Source organism: Chelonia mydas, chromosome 5 (assembly GCF_015237465.2).
Source record: "Chelonia mydas isolate rCheMyd1 chromosome 5, rCheMyd1.pri.v2, whole genome shotgun sequence".
Lineage (NCBI taxonomy): Eukaryota > Metazoa > Chordata > Testudines > Cheloniidae > Chelonia > Chelonia mydas.
In genome coordinates this window covers 127,446,305-127,468,821 of record NC_051245.2, presented here as the reverse complement: position 1 = coordinate 127,468,821, position 22,517 = coordinate 127,446,305, and the positions used below count along the sequence as shown (strand labels likewise).

Below are 22,517 nucleotides of genomic sequence, written 5' to 3'. Positions count from 1 at the left end.
AAACCACTGCCTTAGAGGGAACTATCTGCGGACCCCCTGAATGGAGCTAGTGGACCACTGGTGGTCCGCGGACTACAGTTTGAGAACCTCTGGGCTAGGGTTTTGCAGAATACCTTGCCTCAGTCAATGTGTATCTTGTATACAACTGACTCATTAATTCTTTATCTACTATACTCAGGGTACAACAAAATAGTAGAAAATGCTAAATGTGTTCAGGGTTGTAGGGAGGAAATTATGCATTGTATTTTTGAGCTGTAAGAGAACTGTGTCATTGGTTAAAAGGATGGGGGGCATTAACAATTTTTTAAAATCTCTACTTAAAATTCCTTGGGTTGGGGTATTAATGTGGCACTGACCAAGCTGATGATAGCTCCTTTTGAGCCACTCAGTGCGTGCCATCTTCAGCTTGCTGAATGAATGAACCTCAGGCCTTAGTGAAAAGAAAAGGAGTACTTGTGGCACCTTAGAGACTAACCAATTTATTTGAGCATAAAGCTTATGCTCAAATAAATTGGTTAGTCGCTAAGGTGCCACAAGTACTCCTTTTCTTTTTGCGAATACAGACTAACACGGCTGTTACTCTGAAACCAGGCCTTAGTGACCGATCCGTTAATATATCAATTCTCCCTGTGCCCCTATTATCCTCCAGTCGTTCCCCCGTTCCCCCCCCCAGGATTCCTCTGTCCCTGCTCCTCATACCTTTCATCTACTCAAGCTTCCTGGCACATTTCAGTGCTTCTGTCCCTGCACCTCCAAACCAAGCTCCTTTTCCCCCAGGGCCTTTATAGGATGCTGGCCCGTTCAGCTTCTCCCCATCCACATGGCTTAGGGTATGACTACACTGCCCACGTTACAGCGATAAAAAAAAACCCACCCCGAACGAGTGGTGGTAGCTTTATCGCCAGGAGCATGGCTCCTGGCGATAAAGCGCTGTCTATACGGCGCTTTTCAGCACTAAAACTTTTGTCGCTCAGTGGGGTGTTTTTTCACACCCCTTAATGACTAAAGTTTTAGCACTGAAAATGGCAGTGAGTAGGGTGACCAGATGTCCTGATTTTATGTGGACAGTCCTGATATTTGGGGCTTTTTTTAAAATATGGGTTCCTATTACCTCCCATCCCCTGTCCTGATTTTTCACGCTTGCTATCTGGCCAGTCTATAGTGTAGACACAGCCTTAGTTACACTTCCAGGAACACTGGTCTCCTCTCCCGCAGTGGCCTATGCTGCTGCACCTCCCCCCTCACTGTTCTGTCCCGAAAAACAGCAGGCGCAGGAGAAGCTAGGAGTAGGAAGCAGCCCTGGCCTGCTGCTGTTTCCCACCTTACCCAGGAGAGCAGCCCCTAGTAGCTACAGGGGACAGAATTGCTGGCCCGAGGCAGTAGAGTGGGACTCAGCAAATGACCCGGCCTGGGGGTGCCCTCAAGCTGGAACAAGTGCAGTGAGGTACTGCCGGGCTCCTGTCCAGCTACGGGAGCAAAGGGGGCGGAGCAGGAGCAGAGGACAGCGAGGGGGCGGGGCGATTGGGGCCCGCGCCGCGCTCGGAGCCTCTGCGCCTATTGGTGGGCTGATCGGAAAGACTCCACCCACGCGTAGGGGAACGGCCAATAGAGGAGAGCGATGCGCTGTTATCGCGACAGTTGAGCTGAAGCTGGCAGCGCCATCTTGAAGTCGGGAGAGGCCGTGTCCCTTTTCTGCTCCTAGGGGCTAACAGAAAAGGGGATGGGGGCCGGGCAGTGACTGAGTTAGCTGGGTCCTTGCGCCCCTCTTGTGTGGGTGCCGGAGCGGAGCAGGCGGCTGCCAGCGGGGGAGAATGGTGCAGTCCTGCTCCGCCTACCGCTGCCGGAACCGATACGACAAAGAGAAACCTATCTCCTTCCACAAGTGAGGACGGGGCAGGAGCGCGCCTGCGCGGGCGGGAACGCGCCTCGGCGGGGGGAGGGGCTATGCCCAGGCTGCGCGCTGGGGGCGCGGGGAGTAACGGTCATTGGCGAGAGGCCCAGAGCGCGTGCGCACTGGCTACTGGGGCGCGCGCTTACCCAGCGTTTGTCCTGCGCAAGTGGGGCCTGTCCCAGTTGCTCCTCCCGCGTGGGGGGAGGGGTTTCTGAGGTGAGGCCCCGGCTGTGCCCTGCGCTGTACAACCGCTGGTGAGAGCCTGCCGCGCCCCTCCTGGGGGAGGAGGCGAGCCTGCCTTGGCACCCTGGGACACGTGCCTGGTCGGAGCCGGGAGCAGGCAGCCCTGTCGCCTGGCGTGTGCTGGCCAGCTCAGTGGCATGGCCCTAGCCCGCAGGCTCGGGGCCTGCAGGGGGACGTAAACACTGGGCAAATGAGGGGCTGCGCCAGCCGGTCTATCACTGGGTCTGGCTCCAGGCATCTGCACCGCTTGGTTTTAGCTTCCTAGGAGAACTTGTGACCGAGCCCGAGGTTTCTCCGCACTTTGCAAGTGTCCTGTGAACATGCTTGTTTGAGGCCTCGTGCTCTGTATTAGAATCCTCATTGCCACTTGCTCGTTGGGTGGCCTGATGTTGGCCTGTTCTTTTCAGTTCCCCTGAATAATGCAAAAAACCTGCCCCTGGGCTCTGGTCTGTCCACGTCCTTTAAGAGATCTGCAAGCTGATCCAAGCAGGTGACCCCTTGTGCCTCCCTATTGTGCCCCTATGCCCAGCAAGGGGATGGCTGTGTTTATCAGCTTGCAAACTCAGGTCCCAAGCCAGAGGTGGGCAACTTACAGCCTGCGGGCCTGTCCTGCCCGGCCCCTGAGCTCCTGGCCGGGGAGACTAGCCCCCAGCCCTTCCCCTTCTGTCCCCCCACCCCTGCAGCCATGCTGCCGTGTGGGGAGCGCTCTGGCTTACCGCTCCTGCTGGGCAGCATGGCTTGCCCCCGCCCACCTCCCAGGCTTTCTAATAAGCAGTCCCACCGCTCTGAGCAGCATGGTAAAGGGGCAGGGAGCGGGGGGTTTGGATAAGGGGCAGGGGGTCCTGGGGGGCTGTCAGGGGACAGGGAGCAGGGGGCAGTTGGATAGGCGTGGGAGTCCCGGGGGGTCTGTCAGGGGGTGGGGGTGTGGATAGGGGTCGGGGCAGTCAGGGGACAGGAAGTGGGTGGGGGGGTCGGATAGGGGGTGGGGTCCCAGGAGGGGGCAGTCAGGGGACAAGGGGGGGGTTGGATGGATTGGGGGGCCTGAGGGGGTAGTCGGGGGCAGGAAGTGGGAGGGGGCAGGGGCAGGCTGTTTGGGGAGGCACAGCCTTTCCTACCCGGCCCTCCATACCATTTCGCAACCCTGATGTAGCCCTTGGGCCAAAACGTTTGCCCACCCCTGCCCTAAGCAATGGTGCTCAAAGTAGCAGTATCAGGGGGCTTTTTGTTCCTTTTTTATACAGCAGCTAGCACTGGGGGTCCTGGTCCATGACTAGTGTTTCTAGATGCTATACCAGTACTTTGTCATAAGTGTCTTATATATATCTACAGTGCTATTGTCTTTTTAAAAAGCCTTGAAATGGAGCTGAAGGTTCATTTCATTTGCAGGTTTCCTCTCACAAGACCTGATCTCTGCAAGAAATGGGAAGCTGCTGTTAAAAGAAAAAACTTCAAACCAACAAAGTACAGCAGCATTTGTTCAGAACACTTTACTCCAGATTGCTTTAAAAGAGAGTGCAACAACAAACTACTGAAAGAAAATGCCGTGCCCACAATATTTTGTTATACTGAACCCAGTGAGAAGGTAAAGGTAAACATGAAAACTCTTTCTTGTAATACATACTTTAATTTATGTATACATAAATTATACTGGGGGTGGGAGGGATAGCTCAGTGGTTTGAGCATTGGCCTGCTAAACCCAGGGTTGTGAGTTCAATCCTTGAGGGGGCCATTTAGGTATCCGGGGCAAAAATTGGGGATTGGCCCTGCTTTGAGCAGGGGGTTGGACTAGATGACCTCCTGAGGTCCCTTCCGACCCTGATATTTTATGATTCTATGAAATACTGCAGTATAAGTATATATTCTTTTAAAATGCAAAGAAGGGAGAGAAGCAGTGTTAAGGAGATATGGATTTAAGTCTGATTGTCTATTTCTGCACATGTGCAGAGAGCAGGAGAACTTAGAAGGGTCCCAAGACATCTAGAAGAGAGGTATGGTAATAACTAGAAATGCTCAGCTGTTTTTGTGAAACTATATGGAAAGTTTCCATTAAGAGCAAGCGGTCTTGCGGTTCCACACAGTCACCACCTGAGAGCTGAGCCAGTTGGCACTCGGGGTAAGGGTTATAAATATGTGAATTGGAGTCATCAGCTGATTGATGCAGGGCCAAAGAGATGTTTCTGAAATGAAGGCTGTGTCCCAGTACTTGTCTCACTTTGGGTAAAGGTATAGGTTCTCTATCTTGCTAGAAACCAATGAGTCAAGGTGGGTGATGTTAGGATATAGATATTCAGGCCTGCCGGTAAAGGCCTGTACTCAAAGTATTCTTATCACTTGGCTAGTTAGAGGTATAAAAGAAAGAATCAAAATCACTGTCTGCCAGTGTAAGGTCCTTCTCTTCCTGTGACAGTCTGAGGCCCTGTTCTTAGGCTAAGGCCTCTGGCTAAGCAACAGAGGCAGCCATAAGCTGGGAAGTGAACGGTCACATCCTCACATTCCAAACTAGTCACATTGAAAGAAGGTGCTATTGGGCTGTTAGGAATACAATCCTGTCCTGATAGTGCCTATCACCTCCAGAGAAAGGGAAGTGCCTAGAGGATGTAAAAGGAAACTTAGTTTGATAGCATCCTGTCTGGCGAGAACTCACTTATCAATACTGGGATGTGAAATCCTCACTTCTGTATTGTTTTGTCATTATAGTTCCCACTTTGCTATTGTTTGTCTATATAATCTCTGTCTGGTTCTGTGATTGTTCCTGTCTGCTGTATAATTAATTTTGCTGGGTGTAAACTAATTAAGGTGATGGGATACAATTGGTTACATAATCATGTTAGGATTGGTTAGTTAAATTTCAGGAAAATGATTGGTTAAGGTATAGCTAAGCAGAACTCAAGTTTGACTGCAGACTATATAGTAAATCAGGAAGTGAGTGGGTGGGTGTGGGAAATGGGAACAGGGAATGGGGGTAAGGAAATTGGAATCATGTTTTGCTAAAGGGGGAAATGGGAACAGGGACACAGGTGTAAGGCTCTGTGGTGTCAGAGCTGGGAAGGAGGATACTAAGGAAGGAAACTGGAATCATGCTTGCTGGAAGTTCACCCCAATAAACATCGAATTGTTTGCACCTTTGGACTTCAGGTATTGTTGCTCTCTGTTCATGCAAGAGGGACCAGGGAAGTAAGTGGGTGAAGGAATAAGCCCCCTAACAGGTGAGATAATATCTTTTATTGGACCAACTTCAGTTGGTGAGAGAGACAAGCTTTCAAGGTGGAACAGGTAGTTTAGCATAAATAGTTAATCTATATTTCAAGAGACCATTGAAAGTGAAGTAGCCCGTTAACATGTCTCCAGTGCACTAATGTCCCAATAACAACTATCTGGGTGAATTGAGACAATCACTACACACTTGAATGAACTCACAAAGAAAATTGATAAATGGCAAAAATACCCTATCACCTGTAACACTTTTCACAAAGTGATCACTTTATATCTGACACCTCGGTCCTCATCCTTAATGGTCCCTTGAAAATGTGTGTTAACTACTTATGCTAAACAATCTGTTCCACCTTGTATTTAGCTGTGACACGGACTGAGTACATTTCCCAGTCCTGAAGAAGAGCTCTGTGTAAGTTCAAAAGCTAGTCTCTTTCATGAACTGAAAGTTGGTCCAATAAAAGATATTACCTCACCCACCTTGTCTCTCTAATATCCTGGGACCAATGAGGCTACAACAACACTACATAGATACCAATTAAGCAGTCCGCTATTAGCTCAGGGACTGGAATTAGCTGTTGACTGCAAGAATCTTTGAACTGCTGTTTTTGCTTAGGAGATTCTCATGTGTTTTGGAGAGAACTGAGAGAGGCTGCCCTTCTCATGCTCTGGAGACCCAGGCATATTTTGAAGCCATGTTAGAAACCGAGAAGATGAGAGGGCAGAGTGTATTCGTGTTAAAGTGTACAAGAGTGTTTGTTCTGTTGCAGACTTACACTGAAATGTATGTAAAGAAACAAAGGTGTGGGGGAGATAACTCCCGATAGGTATCCTTTTTGGGTGACAGATCTGAAGTACTGTCCCACATTGATGCATCAATAGGATTTGAGAACAAATTGATAAATTAAACAGTAATACATCACCAGGCCCAGATGGCATTCACCCTAAAGTTCTGAAGGAATTCAAATACAGAATTGCAGAACTACTAACTATAGTTTTCAGAGTAGCAGCCGTGTTAGTCTGTAACTATACTAACTATAGTATGTAACTGATTGCTGAAACAAGCCTCTTTATCAGATGACTGGCGGATAGCTAATGTAACACCAATTATTAAAACACACTCCAGAGACAATCCTGGCAATTATAGGCTGCTGAGCCTAATTTCAGTAACAGGCAGATTGGTAGAAACTATAGTAAAGAACAGAATTATCAGGTGCACAGATAAACATGTTTTGTTGGGGAACAGTCAGTATGGCTTTTGTAAAGGGAAGTTATGCTTCACCAATCTATAAGAATTGTTTGAGGGTGTCAACAAGCATCTGTATAAGGGTGATCCAGGTGATACAGAGTACCTGGATTTTCAGAAAGTCTTTGGCCATGCCTACACTACGAAAGTACTCTGATTTTACAGAAGTCGATTTTTGGGAACAGATTGTATAAAGTCGAGTGCATGCGTCCACACTAAGCACATTAATTCGGCGGTGTGTCCACAGCACGGTGGCAAGCGTCGACATTCTGAGTGGTGCACTGTGGGTAGCTATCCCACAGTCCCCACTGCCCAGTGGAATTCTGGGCTGAGCTCCCTGTGCCTGATGGGGCCAAAAATTTGTCGCGGGTGGTTATGGGTAAATGTCGTCAGTCAACCCTCCCTTCCTCCGTGAAAGCAACAGCAGACAATCATTTCGCGCCCTTTTCCCTGGATTGCCCGAGCAGACGCCATAGCATGGCAAGCATGGAGCCCGTTCAGCTCACCGCAGCAGTTATGACCATTGTAAACACCTTGTGCATTATCGTGCAGTTTATGCAGAACCAGCACCTGAAAAACCAGGTGAGGAGGCGACGGCAGCACGGTGATGAGGACATGAACACAGATTTCTCTAAAACCACGGTCCCCGGCAATTTGGAGATCATGGTGTTAATGGGGCAGGCTCATGCTGTGGAACGCCGATTCTGGGCCCGGGAAACAAGCACAGAGTGGTGGGACCGCATAGTGTTGGAGGTTTGGGATGATTCCCAGTGGCTCTGAAACTTTCGCACTCATAAGGGCACTTTCATAGAACTTTGTGACTTGCTTTCTCCTGCCCTGAAGCGCAAGAATACCAAGATGAGAGCAGCCCTCACAGTTGAGAAGCGAGTGGCAATAGCCCTGTGGAAGCTTGCAACGCCAGACAGCTACTGGTCAGTTGGTAATCAATTTGGAGTGGACAAATCTACTGTGGGGGCTGCTGTGATGCAAGTAGTCAACGCAATCATTGAGCTGCTGCTATCAAAGGTAGTGACTCTGGGAAATGTGCAGGTCACACTAGATGGCTTTGCTGCAATGGGATTCCCTAACTGTGGTGGGGCTATAGACGGAATGCATATCCCTATCTTGGGACCGGACCACCAGGGCAGCCAGTACATAAACCGAAAGGGGTACTTTTCAGTGGTGCTTCAAGCACTGGTGGATCACAAGGGATGTTTCACCAACATCAACTTGGGATGACCGGGAAAGGTTCATGATGCTTGCGTCTTCAGGAACTCTGGTCTGTTTAAAAGACTACAGGAAGGGATTTACTTCCCAGACCAGAAAATAACTGTTGGAGATGTTGAAATGCCTACAGTTATCCTTGGGGACCCAGCCTACCCCTTAATGCCCTGGCTCATGAAGCCGTACACAAGCACCCTGGACAGTAGTAAGGAGCTGTTCAACTATAGGCTGAGCCAGTTTCATAGAATCATAGAATATCAGGGTTGGAAGGGACCCCAGAAGGTCATCTAGTCCAACCCCCTGCTCGAAGCAGGACCAATTCCCAGTTAAATCATCCCAGCCAGGGCTTTGTCAAGCTTGACCTTAAAAACCTCTAAGGAAGGAGATTCTACCACCTCCCTAGGTAACACATTCCAGTGTTTCACCACCCTCTTAGTGAAAAAGTTTTTCCTAATATCCAATCTAAACCTCCCCCATTGCAACTTGAGACCATTACTCCTCGTTCTGTCATCTGCTACCATTGAGAACAGTCTAGAGCCATCCTCTTTGGAACCCCCTTTCAGGTAGTTGAAAGCAGCTATCAAATCCCCCCTCATTCTTCTCTTCTGCAGACTAAACAATCCCAGCTCCCTCAGCCTCTCCTCATAAGTCATGTGCTCTAGACCCTTAATCATTTTTGTTGCCCTTCGCTGGACTCTCTCCAATTTATCCACATCCTTCTTGTAGTGTGGGGCCCAAAACTGGACACAGTACTCCAGATGAGGCCTCACCAGTGTCGAATAGAGGGGAACGATCACGTCCCTCGATCTGCTCGCTATGCCCCTACTTATACATCCCAAAATGCCATTGGCCTTCTTGGCAACAAGGGCACACTGCTGACTCATATCCAGCTTCTCGTCCACTGTCACCCCTAGGTCCTTTTCCGCAGAACTGCTGCCTAGCCATTCGGTCCCTAGTCTGTAGCGGTGCATTGGATTCTTCCATCCTAAGTGCAGGACCCTGCACTTATCCTTATTGAACCTCATCAGATTTCTTTTGGCCCAATCCTCCAATTTGTCTAGGTCCTTCTGTATCCTATCCCTCCCCTCCAGCGTATCTACCACTCCTCCCAGTTTAGTATCATCCGCAAATTTGCTGAGAGTGCAATCCACACCATCCTCCAGATCATTTATGAAGATATTGAACAAAACCGGCCCCAGGACCGACCCCTGGGGCACTCCACTTGACACCGGCTGCCAACTAGACATGGAGCCATTGATCACTACCCGTTGAGCCCGACAATCTAGCCAGCTTTCTACCCACCTTATAGTGCATTCATCCAGCCCATACTTCCTTAACTTGCTGACAAGAATACTGTGGGAGACCGTGTCAAAAGCTTTGCTAAAGTCAAGAAACAATACATCCACTGCTTTCCCTTCATCCACAGAACCAGTAATCTCATCATAAAAGGCGATTAGATTAGTCAGGCATGACCTTCCCTTGGTGAATCCATGCTGACTGTTCCTGATCACTTTCCTCTCATGCAAGTGCTTCAGGATTGATTCTTTGAGGACCTGCTCCATGATTTTTCCAGGGACTGAGGTGAGGCTGACTGGCCTGTAGTTCCCAGGATCCTCCTTCTTCCCTTTTTTAAAGATTGGCACTACATTAGCCTTTTTCCAGTCATCCGGGACTTCCCCCGTTCGCCACGAGTTTTCAAAGATAATGGCCAAGGGCTCTGCAATCACAGCCGCCAATTCCTTCAGCACTCTCGGATGCAACTCGTCCGGCCCCATGGACTTGTGCACGTCCAGCTTTTCTAAATAGTCCCTAACCACCTCTATCTCCACAGAGGGCTGGCCATCTCTTCCCCATTTTGTGATGCCCAGCGCAGCAGTCTGGGAGCTGACCTTGTTAGTGAAAACAGAGGCAAAAAAAGCATTGAGTACATTAGCTTTTTCCACATCCTCTGTCACTAGGTTGCCTCCCTCATTCAGTAAGGGGCCCACACTTTCCTTGGCTTTCTTCTTGTTGCCAACATACCTGAAGAAACCCTTCTTGTTACTCTTGACATCTCTTGCTAGCTGCAGCTCCAGGTGCGATTTGGCCCTCCTGATATCTTTCCTACATGCCCGAGCAATATTTTTATACTCTTCCCTGGTCATATGTCCAACCTTCCACTTCTTGTAAGCTTCTTTTTTATGTTTAAGATCCGCTAGGATTTCACTGTTAAGCCAAGCTGGTCGCCTGCCACATTTACTATTCTTTCGACTCATCGGGATGGTTTGTCCCTGTAACCTCAACAGGGATTCCTTGAAATACAGCCAGCTCTCCTGGACTCCCTTCCCCTTCATGTTAGTCCCCCAGGGGATCCTGGCCATCTGTTCCCTGAGGGAGTCGAAGTCTGCTTTCCTGAAGTCCAGGGTCCATATCCTGCTGCTTACCTTTCTTCCCTGCGTCAGGATCCTGAACTCAACCAACTCATGGTCACTGCCTCCCAGATTCCCATCCACTTTTGCTTCCCCCACTAATTCTACCCGGTTTGTGAGCAGCAGGTCAAGAAAAGCGCCCCCCCTAGTTGGCTCCCCTAGCACTTGCGCCAGGAAATTGTCCCCTACGCTTTCCAAAAACTTCCTGGATTGTCTATGCACCGCTGTATTGCTCTCCCAGCAGATATCAGGAAAATTAAAGTCACCCATGAGAATCAGGGCCTGCGATCTAGTAGCTTCCGTGAGTTGCCGGAAGAAAGCCTCATCCACCTCATCCCCCTGGTCCGGTGGTCTATAGCAGACTCCCACCACTACATCACTCTTGTTGCACACACTTCTAAACTTAATCCAGAGACACTCAGGTTTTTCCACAGTTTCGTACCGGAGCTCTGAGCAGTCATACTGCTCCCTTACATACAGTGCTACTCCCCCACCTTTTCTGCCCTGCCTGTCCTTCCTGAACAGTTTATAACCATCCATGACTGTACTCGAGTCTTGTGAGTTATCCCGCCAAGTCTCTGTTATTCCGATCACGTCATAGTTCCTTGATATCACCAGGACCTCCAGTTCTCTCTGCTTGTTTCCAAGGCTTTGTGCATTTGTATATAAGCACTTGAGATAACCTGTTGATCGCCCCTCATTCCCAGTATGAGGCAGGAGCCCTCCCCTCCCCTTCATGACTCCCTTCATGACTGGCCAAGGTACTGTGTGCCACTTCTGTTTGTTTCTCCTTGATGAAAACCTATCCCCTTGGTTGCCTCTAAATTCCCTGTAAGCCACCCGCCCTCCCCCCTTTGATCACAGCTTGCTGGCAAAGGAAATAAAGTCACTATCGTTTAAAAAACATGTATTCTTTATTAATTGATTATAAAAATAGGGAGATAACTCACAAGGTAGCCCGGGTGGGGTGTGGGAGGAGGGAAGGAAAAGGCCACTTCAAAACTTGTTGAATGCCAGCCTTCTGTTGCTTGGGCTGTCCACTGGGGTGGAGTGGTTGGGTGCCCGGAGCCTGCCCCCCCCCCGCCCCCCGTGTTCTTGGGCGCCTGGGTGAGGAGGCTATGGAACTTGGGGAGGAGGGAGGGCGGTTAAACAGGGGCTGCAGCGGCAGTCTGTGATCCTACTACCGTTCATGAACCTCCACCAGATGCCAGAGCATTTCCGTTTGATCCTGCAGTAGCCCCAGCGTTGCATCATGCCTCCTCTGATCTTCCTGCCGCCACCTCTCCTTACGTTCATCCGCCACTTTCTGGTACTCTGCTATTGTGTGCGTCCACACATTCTGCTGAGCTCTGTCAGTGTCGGACGACTGCATGAGCTCAGAGAACATTTCATTGCGCGTGCGTTTTTTTTCGCCGCCTTATCTGAGATAGCCTTTGGGACGGAGGAGGGAGGCTTGAAACATTTGCAGCTGCTGGAGGGATAAAAAGGGAGTGAAGTATTTAAAAAGATACATTTTACAGAACAATGGCTATACTCTTTCACGGTGAATAACACTATTCGCATTACATAGCACATGTGATTTTGGTACAAGGTCGCATTTTGCATCTTATAGTGAGTGCCTGCGGCTTTGGCGTTAGAGATCACACACACAGTGCTGGGCAACAGAATTCGGCTTGCAGGCAGCCATGGTAAGCCATAGTCTTTCGGCTTCTGCAACCTTCATAACAGCAAAAAGAAAAGGAGTACTTGTGGCACCTTAGAGACTAACCAATTTATTTGAGCATAAGCTTTCGTGAGCTACAGCTCACTTCATCGGATGCATTGCATCGATTGCATCCGATGAAGTGAGCTGTAGCTCACGAAAGCTTATGCTCAAATAAATTGGTTAGTCTCTAAGGTGCTACAAGTACTCCTTTTCTTTTTGCGAATACAGACTAACACGGCTGTTACTCTGAAACCTTCATAACAGCAGCACCCTCCTCTCCCGTACCAAGCAAAGCACGTTGAGTTGGCCATTTAGTGCTGCGGTTTTCCTGTTAACATGCAGCAGCAGAAACCAAACTAACCACCCCCTCCCCCCATTCAATTCTCTGGGATGATTGCTTTACCCCCCCCCCCCCCCCCCCCGCCCCAACCCAGTGGCTGGTATCAGGGAAGATCCCTGCTAGCCAAACACGAACAGCTCAGCGCCAATGTGTCCCGTCCCGTCCCCCCCCAACTGCGTGGCTAACTGCGGGGAGGATTTCTTTTCAGCCACAGTTAAACAGCCCAGTAGGAACGGCCACCTTTGAATGTCTCCTTTATTAAATTCCCCTATTTCAACTAGGTTACCATGAATGATATCACTCTTCTGAGGATAACACGGAGAGATAAAGAACGGATGTTGCTTGAATGCCAGCAAACACCGGGACCATACGCTGCCAGGCTTTGTCATGCAGTGATACCAGATTACTTGCTACTAGCATGGCGTGGTAAAGTGTCCTACCATGGAGGAAGGAATAAGGCTGCTCTCCCCAGAAACCTTCTGCAAAGGCTTTTAGAGTACCTCCAGGAGAGCTTCATGGAGAGGTCCCTGGCGGATTTCCGCTCCATTAACAGACTTTTCTAGTAGCTGTACTGGCCACGAATGCATCCCAAGTCCTCAGGGCTACTTAATCATTAAAAAACGCTTGCTTTTGTAACATGTATTATATTTAAAAAGGTACACTCACCAGAGGTCCCTTCTCCGGCTTGGTTGGGTTGGGAGGGTATTTCAGTCAGGGTAATAAAAAGATCCTGGTGTCGGGGAGAACAGTGTGCTGTCCTCAAGCTCGTCGTCGTCCTCCTCCTCATCTTCCCCGTCCACAAAATCCTCAAGCATGGCGGAGAGTACCCCATCATCGGAGTCCACGGACTGGGTTGGGGTAGTGGTGGCGGCCCCCCCCTAGAATTGCATGCAGCTCAGTGTAGAAGCGGCATGTCTGGGGCTCTGTCCCGGAACATCCATTTGGTTCTTTGGTTTTCTGGTACGCGTGTCTGAGCTCCTTAAGTTTCACGTGGCACTGTGTTGCGTCCCTGCTGTAGCCTCTGTCCCTCATGGCCTCGGAGATTTTTTGAAAAGTTTTGGCATTTCGTCTTTTGGAACGTAGCTCTGATAGCACAGATTCCTCTCCCCACACAGCGATAAGATCCAGTACCTCCCGTTTGGTCCATGCTGGAGCTCTTTTTCGATTCTGGGACTGCATGGTCACCTGTGCTGATGAGCTCGCCTGGCCAAACAGGAAATGAGATTCAAAAGTTTCTAGGGCTTTTCCTCTACACCTGGCCAGTGCATCCGAGTTCAGAGTGCTGTCCAGAGTGGTCAAAATGGTGCACTGTGGGATAGCTCCCGGAGGCCAATACCTTTTGAATTGCGTCCACACTAACCCTAATTCGAAATGGCGATATCGATTTCAGTGCTAATCCCCTCATTGGGGAGGAGTACAGATACCGGTTTTAAGAGCCCTTTATGTCGAAAAAAATGGCTTCGTTGTGTGGACGGGTGCAGGGTTAATTCGATTTAACGCTGCTAAATCCAACATAAACTCATAGTGTAGACCAGACCTTTGAGGAGGTCCCTCACCAAAGGCTCTTAAGGAAACAAAATAGTCCTGGAATAACAGGACTCTTATGGATCAATAACTGGTTAAAAGATAAGAAAATAAAGAGTAGGGATAAATATTCCATTTTCACAATGAAGAGAGGTTCTGCCAAGGAGCTGTCCTGTTCAACATATTCATTAATGATCTGGAAAATGGAGTGAACAGTGAAATGCAGACATTTGCAATTGCTACATATTTATTCAAAATAGCTAAGTCCAAAGCTGACTGCAGAGTTACAAAGGGATCTCACAAAACTGAACAACAAACTGGCAGATGAAATTCAACACTGATAAGTGCAAAGTAATGCACACTGTTTTTAAGTGAGGAAGTCTGTATAAGGATCACCAAAAGGTTTACTGCCTAATAGTGTATTTAATAAGTTATTCAAAAGTATGCCTAATGCTTTTTGCAAATGTCTGTATGTGTATTAATTGTTCACTAAGGAATTGTAGAGCGCTCTCTCTCTGCTGTTTATTAGGGCTGTCGATTAATCACAGTTAACTCACGTGATTAACTCAAAATTAATCTCAGTTAATTGTAGTTTTAATCGCATTGTTGAACAACAGAATACCAATTGAAGTGTATTAATTTTTTTGGCTGTTTGTCTACTTTTTCAAATATATTGATTTCACTTTCAACACAGAATACAAAGTGTACAGTGCTCACTTTATATTATTATTTTTATTACAAATATTTATACTGTAAAAATGATAAAAGAAATAGTATTTTTCAATTCACCTCATACAAGTACTGTAGTTCAATCTCTTTATTGTGAAAGTGCAACTTACAAATGTAGGTTTTTTGGGTTTTTTTGATTGCATAACTGCACTCAAAAACAAAACAATGTAAAACTTTATACCTTACAAGTCCACTCAGTCCTACTTCTTGTTCAGCAAAGACAAACAAGTTTGTTTACGTTTACGGGAGATAGTGCTGCCCACTTCTTATTTGCAATGTCACCAGAAAGTAAGAACTTTTGTGAGAACTTCTGTAGCCAGCATTGCAAGGTATTTATGTGTCAGATATAGTAAACGTTCCTATGCTTTGGCCACCGTGCCAGAGGATGTTCTTCCATGCTGATGGCTCTCATTTTAAAAAAAATAGTGCATTAACTAAATTTGTGACTGAACTCGGTGGGGGAGAATTGTATGTCTCCTGCTCTGTTTTACCCACATTCTGCCATATATTTCATGTTATAGTAGTCTTGGATGATGACCCAGCACGTTTGTTTTTAGAACACTTTCACTGCAGATCTCACAGAACACAAAGAAGCTACCAATGTAAGATTTCTAAAGATAGCTACAGCACTCAACCAAAGGTTTAAGAATCTGAAGTGCCTTCCAAAATCTGAGAGGGATGAGGTGCGGAGCGTTCTTTCAGACGTCTTAAAAGAGCAACGCTCTGACTTGTAGGCTCTGAAGTTTTACATTGTTTTACATTTGAACACTAATTTTTTGGACATAATTCTACATTTGTAAGTTCAACTTTCATGATAAAGAGATTGGACTACAGTACTTGTATTAGACAAGTTGAAAAATACTATTTCTTTTGTTTTTACAGTGCAAATATTTGTAATATAAAGTGAGCACTGTACATTTTATATTGTGTGCTGCAATTGAAATCAATATATTTGAAAATGTAGAAAACAGCCAAAAATATTTAAATAAATGGTATTCTATTATTCTTTAACAGTGCAATTATTGATCACTCTACTGTTTATTAATTCCTACATTCAGGGTTTTTGATCCCATAGCTGTGAAGTTGAACTCTTCTATCTTTTCAGAAAAGAGTGTTACACACCTGGCCTATGCTTTAGCGAAATGAAGTGCAAGAAAAAGAGGAATGTAATAGAAGTATACATATTACCTCTGCATTCCCCTCACAGACCTTGTCTGTTACATACGCAATGTTACTGCCTCCAAACATCAAATGTAGCTCCTCGTGACAGAGCAAGTGTGTTGTGTGTGTTTTTTTTTTTTTTTTTTAATTGCACCACCGAGTGACACACCCAGGCTCTACCCTTGGGACTAGAGTGGGTTATTCAATTCTTCCCCTTCGGCACACTGAATGCACGGAACAGGAGTGATTTGGAGGATTCCTAGCTTCTATAAGGGAGATAATACATGCACCAATAAGTCTCCTTTCGCTCGCCCCTTTGAGAAGGGAACAGAGAGGATGGTGAGGATAGCAGAAGAACAGCAGAAAAAGCTCAAAGAGATATGGGGGGATGACAGACGGGAAAAAGATGGGGAGAGAGGCACACAGGAGAGTAGGAAAATAAAGAAAATAGCCTGGAAGTAAAGAGGGAATGTAAGTGGAAAATGGAAGGCAGCTAGTAAGAAAGAAAGATAGACACAGCGTGTGCAAGAAAAAATGAGCCATTTTCAGGTAAATATACTTCCTTTATACTTTCTTCTCTGATTGTGTTTCTCTGATAGAAAAGATGTGTGGTGGGAGCCAAGTTAGACACAAGAGAAAGGGTGAGATGGAGAATATTCTAACCAAGTTGTTGCCCAGGAGGTGGGGTGGCACACCAATACTTCTTTTAGTCCTCAAAAGCTGCCACAGGACAAATATATCAGGATCAGTGCCAGTTCAGGTTCCTGCATCTGACCACTGTGCCTCAACCCATGTGGATGGACCACTTCTAGGGAGCAGAGTGTAATTCTCTCTCTGTGCTCATTCATTCTTTGGCCCCTCTTTTTGTACTGTTAGTAAGGATGCCTGTTAGTGTCAGTTGTGGAGGTGGATTTGGTGATGTACACAGCTGTTCACTCAGAGCTGTTGTGATATTACCAGCTCATTTCCAGAGGTTTTAAAATGACCACAGATAGTGGTAACCGTTACTCTCAGAGCAGGGTGCAGATTGATGATCTTGATGTAAAAGGCTGTGTAATACTGTTTATTTTAATACCTGTTGCAGTTTTTCCTGTTAGGATCTTTGGAACAAAAACTTCATTGGGTATAAGAAATGCTTTGAATTCGCCCATAATATGTCCGTGATGGAATACCAAGGGAGTAGGCCGCGTATACTGAGAGGGAGATCTTTTATAAAAGATGCCATGTGCCATCACCCAAAAAGTGGAGACTAGAATTGGAGGATACCAATTTCTACAAGTCTAGTTGTCTGGCAATTGTAAGATTGTCCCAAGTGCTCCTAAGGAGGGTGAATTGGTTACTGAGAGACATGCTTTCCCCTTCCTCTTTCCCTTGCAATCTTCCCCACAAAGGGGGCTCTGAGAATTACAGCTGACTAGTACAAGTTTGACCTGATCAAAATGCTTGACATCTTCATGTGTGAGGCTAAAAGATACATTGTGACAAAAACATAGGTTCATTTTATCTGAGGCGTACAACTGGGATTGTCAGATTGAAGTTGTGCTAATGTATACTGATTGATTATACATAGGCACCTACAAGAAACTTTAAATCAACACCAGAAGCAAAACTGACTTTCCAGTTACACTCTGCTTAATATCATAGTCTATGCAGAAGCAATGTCTAGGGAGTAGATTAAAAATAGACCCTAAATTGCTTGGCTAGGATGTCTTGGATAGTGCTGTATTTTCATGGTCTACACCTATATATTAGATCTAGCTCGATCGCTCAGGGCTGTGAAAAATTTTGCACCTTGTTGGGTAAATTGGATTCTCACTGTAGACAGAGCTAGGCTGACAGAAGGATTCTTTGTGGCTATTACTTCTCGGAGGGGTGGATTATCTACATCGATGGCAAAACCTCTTCTGTCGATGTAGGAAGCGCCTACAATACTTACGTAGTATAAACATACCCCTAGAACCTTTTGCTCTGAGGATTTGGCAACAGGTTATGTAATCTGCAAGTACTTGGGTGAAGTATATGGCATCTCTGTCTCTGACACTGTTAATGCCATTAAACGCATTGAGACCATCAAAGCAGACAGTTACAAAATTGACTTCTAGCTCAATGCATCTTTCACCGAGAAGTTCTTAGCTGTTTTTGCTAGATACTGGATATGCTTACTGTTGTGTTTCAAGAGCACTGTTTCATGTAAGAGTCCAAACAGACACAATTCTGAATGCTCTCTATATCTTTGGGGCAGAAAGGATTTAAGTCTTCCCTCTGTTCATTTCCTATTTTGGGGGGACTTGGGCACATTCCATCTGTGCTAGATAAGTACACCAAGTGTATCTAGGTTAAAGTGACTGAATGAGTTCTTGCAGCTGATAACCCTTCAACCATGTGGTGGAGTTAAAGACTGGACAGTTTATAATTTTATAAGTGTTTTTGACAAAGTCTTCAGAAGTGACTAGAGATTTTGGTTGCCTCAATTTCTAGGTGTCCAACTTTGAGACTTTTAAGCCTTTAGGGTGGGTCAAACTGAGCATTGAAAACTGAGGTTCCCCAAATCACTAGTCACTTTTGAAAATGTAGGCCATCAAACTTCATGAACAGAATTAATGCTAAAAAGGGGGGTGCTTACCACCTTCATTTACTAATTTCAGCCATGCTTAGTGCATTGTCAGCTCGGTGCTGAAACTGTTGCATACAGATTATAATGTGGCAATTAGATATGCCGTTCACAAAACAGATTAAAATGTACTTTCTGTCTTGCTGTTTTAGACTGAAGAATTTACAGAGCAACCCGAAGATCTGTCTGCAGCACCACCACCCCCTCCACCACCCCCTCCTCTGTTACCACCTACCCCACCGCAACCTTCCTTTCCTTTGCCTCAAATAGATGCAAGATTGGTAGATCCAAGTATTGGATTATTAATGCCTCCTCTCCAGACCCCTAATAATCTTGCCGTTTTCTGTGATCACAACTATACCGTAGAGGATACAGTACATCAAAGAAAGAGAATTCAGCAGCTGGAGGAACAAGTTGAAAAACTGCGAAAGAAGCTCAAGACAGCGCAGCAGCGATGCAGACGTCAGGAAAGACAGATTGAAAAATTGCGAGAGATCGTTCAGTTTCAGAAGGAAAAAGACATAGTGGCAGGAAAAGGCTATGTGATTCTACCTAATGACTATTTTGAAATCGTAGAAGTACCTGCATAAAAACATTGACGTTAATTTTAAAGGGGCAGTGCCAAATAGGCTCTTCAGACTAACACAGAAGTTCAGTTTAAAAACAAATGCTCTCTAATTGTGTGTAAAACCATTCTAAAAATAATAAAGAAGCTATAAAATACTCAATAGACCACAGTTTATTCATTGTCATTGCAGCTTTTAACACTTTTAATTAGGCTTGGCGGAATTAGACTTTTTTTTTTGTAATATTGATGGAAAATATCAATGTTTGTTTATTTTTAAGGTTTTTTTGGTTGATATTTAAATGTTCACTCCTGTGCAAACTTATGGGGGGGAGGGTCAGATAATTGTTTAATGACAGTAGATAAAGCTTTAATTTTTTGAATTGCACTATGACTGTTAAAACACAAATTGTCAACATTACATGTCAAAATATACAAAGTAAATGTCCTTAAATTACTAATAAATTCTCAAGCAGTAATTTTGATTATTGATGAAAATATTTTTCCATTCGTTTATATGAAATTGTCATTTACTGACATTTACCAATGAAAATCTAACCCTTCAATGTCTAGTTTTAATAAACTGAAAAAATGTTTTACAAACATATCTCACAATTAGAATCTGCATTTGGTTTTAAAAATCGCCATGCTTTTAAGAGGGGGAGGATGCAGGTTAAACAAGTATAAAATGTATAACAAAATTTTGGAATGGTTGCCTGGGAGTTGGGTGGGCAAAGAGTATCTCAGCTGGGAGTGAAGACTATGGGGGGCAAGATTTTCAAAAGGATTTAGCATCTGCCTCACTTTGCTCACACTTCCATAGACGTCAGTGGGAACAGAGGCACTTTTGAAAATCCCACCTATCTTTTATTTTCTGCGTTTTGCAGGATGGGATAGCTTTCTAACCTCAAACTAATAATCCTCTGCATGTTATATTGTCAAAGCATTGTATAAACACTAATCCAACATCACTCCAGTGAGTTAGAGAAAGTGTATAGTCAGCCCCATGAAATGCACCCCCTTTCTTCTTTTGGAAAACCTCATGGGAGGAGGGAAACATGTTAAAATATCTGACTCTGAAGCTGTAGCTATTGGGAGATATACTCCCCAGAGGAAGCAGGTTTAGCACTGCATTGGAAGTTCCATCAAACCCATGTTACGCTATGTTTCTGTTTAGAATGGTATCAGGAAGGCAGCATTCTGCTGAGAGTGGCTGTTTCTAGTAGTGCCTCTGATAAGCCACAGTGTCTAAAGCAGAGAGCCAGGTGCAGAGGGATGTGAGAGCTTTGTGGAAGGTGGGACTATACTATGTTGTCTCTGTTTCCTCTTGTGGTGGAGGTGTAGGGTACTCTGCTCCCATATGGTCTAAAACAGAGGGGAGCATGGGGCTTGGTATTATCCCCTTTTTACAAATGGGTAATCTGAGACAGGTTACGACCAAAACTTTCAAACTCATATACCTAACACCAGGCTCCAAATAAATGGCTTGATTTTTCAAGGGTGCTGAGCACTCACAACTTTTATTGCATCCGACTGTGACTTCAAAATCAGTGCAGAATCAGGATTAGGGTTGGGGGGCCCCTTTAGAATGATGCATTTAGTACAACAGCTTTGAATTTGTGTTATGTCTAATAAGACCTGGAAATCACACCATTTATGTTCATTATCATCTTAGTTTTTTACGGAGAAGCAGCGGTGCTGACCTTGATTTAGTCACTACAAGTGAAATACACACACACACAGCCCCCTTGGCTCAAATCTATTAGAAAGTAGGAGAGTGATTTTCTGTGTCCACATTTATGCAGTGTGAATTCTAGCTCTGATTAGCAGTTCTAATTCAAGATGGGTTTTAAAAATACCTGTTTCATTTTCTCCTTAGCGCTGCTCTTTTGAACATGGCATTTCAGAATGAGAAATAGAATTTAGAAACAGTTTGATACTCTGGCATCAACCATTCTGAATCTGCTTTCATTAGTGTTTGGTAGTGTTCCTGTATTTAAGTATCTGAGAGCATTTTTGTTAAACTCGGTTTTTTAAGGTCTCAGCTTAATTGTGTACATTCAATATGCATTTCCTGTGGAAACGTAGCAAACAGTGTGGTTTAGCTTTGGAGTACTTCTATTCTCTCTCTCTCTCCCCCCCGCCCTTTGCCAAATTGTTTGTCATTTTAATAGTTTTATAAGGGATGTTTTTGTGGTTTCAGATGCAGGGAAAAAAGCATCGGAAAATATAAAACAAAAATATGCAAACTAATACTCAAGTTTTTTTGCTATTACCCTTAAGTACTTAAACTGGGAATTATTTAGGTTAAAAAATGGCTAATACAAAAGCATAGTCAGTTCTAAAGAATTGTTAATGTTCACCTACTGATACCATGCATGGTGATGTGGGGTACAGTACATCAGCTTGTTCTTCTTCCTTTTACAAGAATGTTTCTATAGGTTTCTGCTCTTCAGGCCCCCAACTCAGCAAAGTACTCAAGCACCTGCCTAACTTTAAACATGTAAGTACCTTGCTGACTTCAGGCCCAAATGAGTACTGAGATTTTTGGATCCAGAACGCAGTGACTGCTATTGTGTGTGTGTGCTGCCTTATGCAGTCCGACCTCCAGTACAGAGGTAGAGTAGGAACTGTGCCCCCAACTGCTTTCACTTCCTCTCATACCACAATGGGTAATGAGTTTTCTTATGGCAACAGGCAAGAGAGGCAGCCTGCCATGCCGCTGAAGCATTTTTATTCCCACTGGAAGCTTCTCTTCACTCCCTGCTTTGATTCCTTCCTTACGGCAGCTAACACAATAGATGACGATCTTTGCCAGGCCCCCAGCAGCTGTAACTTTACCATGCAGCATTGGTGTCTATGGCAAGCCTTTTAGTAAAACCTAACATTCAAACCGTAGCTCATCCTGCTAGAGGTAATTCTTGCCCCACTGGAATCTCCTCCACAGCCGAGGTACTTGCATGCTGCAGTCAATGCAGTATGTGAAGAAGAGGTGGAGGCTGTCCACTACTGGACCTTGAAGTAAAATCATACGTCTGGACTAGTTTCCCAAGCATCTCTTCATTAAAAAAAGAAAACCTGAGTAAAACAAACTGGGAAAGTTCCTTTAAAGGGGCTTTCACTGGAATGCACATACCGTTCACATGGTCTGCTGTAAATAACAGCCTGTGTGACTTCCTGTTTTTGCTGGCTGCAGGTCTCCTGTGTGCACGTAGCAGCAGCCTCAAACACTTATTGGAAAAACGTTTGGGGCTGAAAAAAGTGTGGAATGTAGGCTCTGAGAGAAGGCTTTTAATAGTGGTGTTTATCTGATTGCTAATGAAACAAGTGATTTCTGCTCAAATACACATAGCTGCAATTCAAAACCTTGATGAAGAAAACAATTCAGGGAAGTTACGAGTTGTTAAAATAGGCAAAAATGAGTGAAAATAAAAAGCTGAGAATCTGGACTGGTAGATCACTTTGTAAAGCTTTCTTTTTACAATTGACTTCACTGCTCTGCTTGTTGTACTGTCACCCCCTTTAAACAAAAAATGTCTTCCTACTGCCCCCAATTTCCCTTTTGCTAGTGTAGGAGGTTCTACTTCAATGCAGTATTCCCTATGTAAATGGCTAATTCCCACTTCTTAGAGCTCTGTGAAGTATTAGGAGTCCATATGT

General features: G+C 45.4%; 1 protein-coding gene across 3 annotated transcripts; it reads left to right on the top strand.

The window, feature by feature from the left end:
* The first annotated feature begins 1,626 nt into the window (after positions 1-1,626).
* Positions 1,627-19,020, top strand: THAP1 (THAP domain containing 1). Of its 3 annotated transcripts, none has more exons than XM_007063069.4 (3): positions 1,627-1,882; positions 3,521-3,716; positions 18,445-19,020. In XM_007063069.4, the coding sequence occupies exons 1-3, from the start codon at positions 1,812-1,814 to the stop codon at positions 18,880-18,882; spliced, it is 705 nt and encodes a 234-aa protein (XP_007063131.2). In that variant the 5' UTR covers positions 1,627-1,811; the 3' UTR covers positions 18,883-19,020. The 3 variants fall into 3 exon arrangements, with proteins under 3 accessions (XP_007063131.2, XP_007063130.2, XP_027681297.1); XM_007063068.4 differs by having other exon boundaries at positions 1,628-1,882; positions 3,521-3,722; XM_027825496.3 differs by lacking the exon at positions 1,627-1,882 and adding an exon at positions 2,480-2,624 and having other exon boundaries at positions 3,521-3,722.
* The last annotated feature ends 3,497 nt before the right edge of the window (positions 19,021-22,517 follow it).

Coding starts and splice junctions, on each gene's coding strand:
- THAP1 (XM_007063068.4), top strand. CDS start 1,812: ATGGTGCAGTCCTGCTCCGCCTACCGCTGCCGGAACCGATACGACAAA. Junction 1,883..3,520: donor AAACCTATCTCCTTCCACAA/GTGAGGACGGGG, acceptor TTTCATTTGCAG/GTTTCCTCTCACAAGACCTG. Junction 3,723..18,444: donor AACCCAGTGAGAAGGTAAAG/GTAAACATGAAA, acceptor TTGCTGTTTTAG/ACTGAAGAATTTACAGAGCA.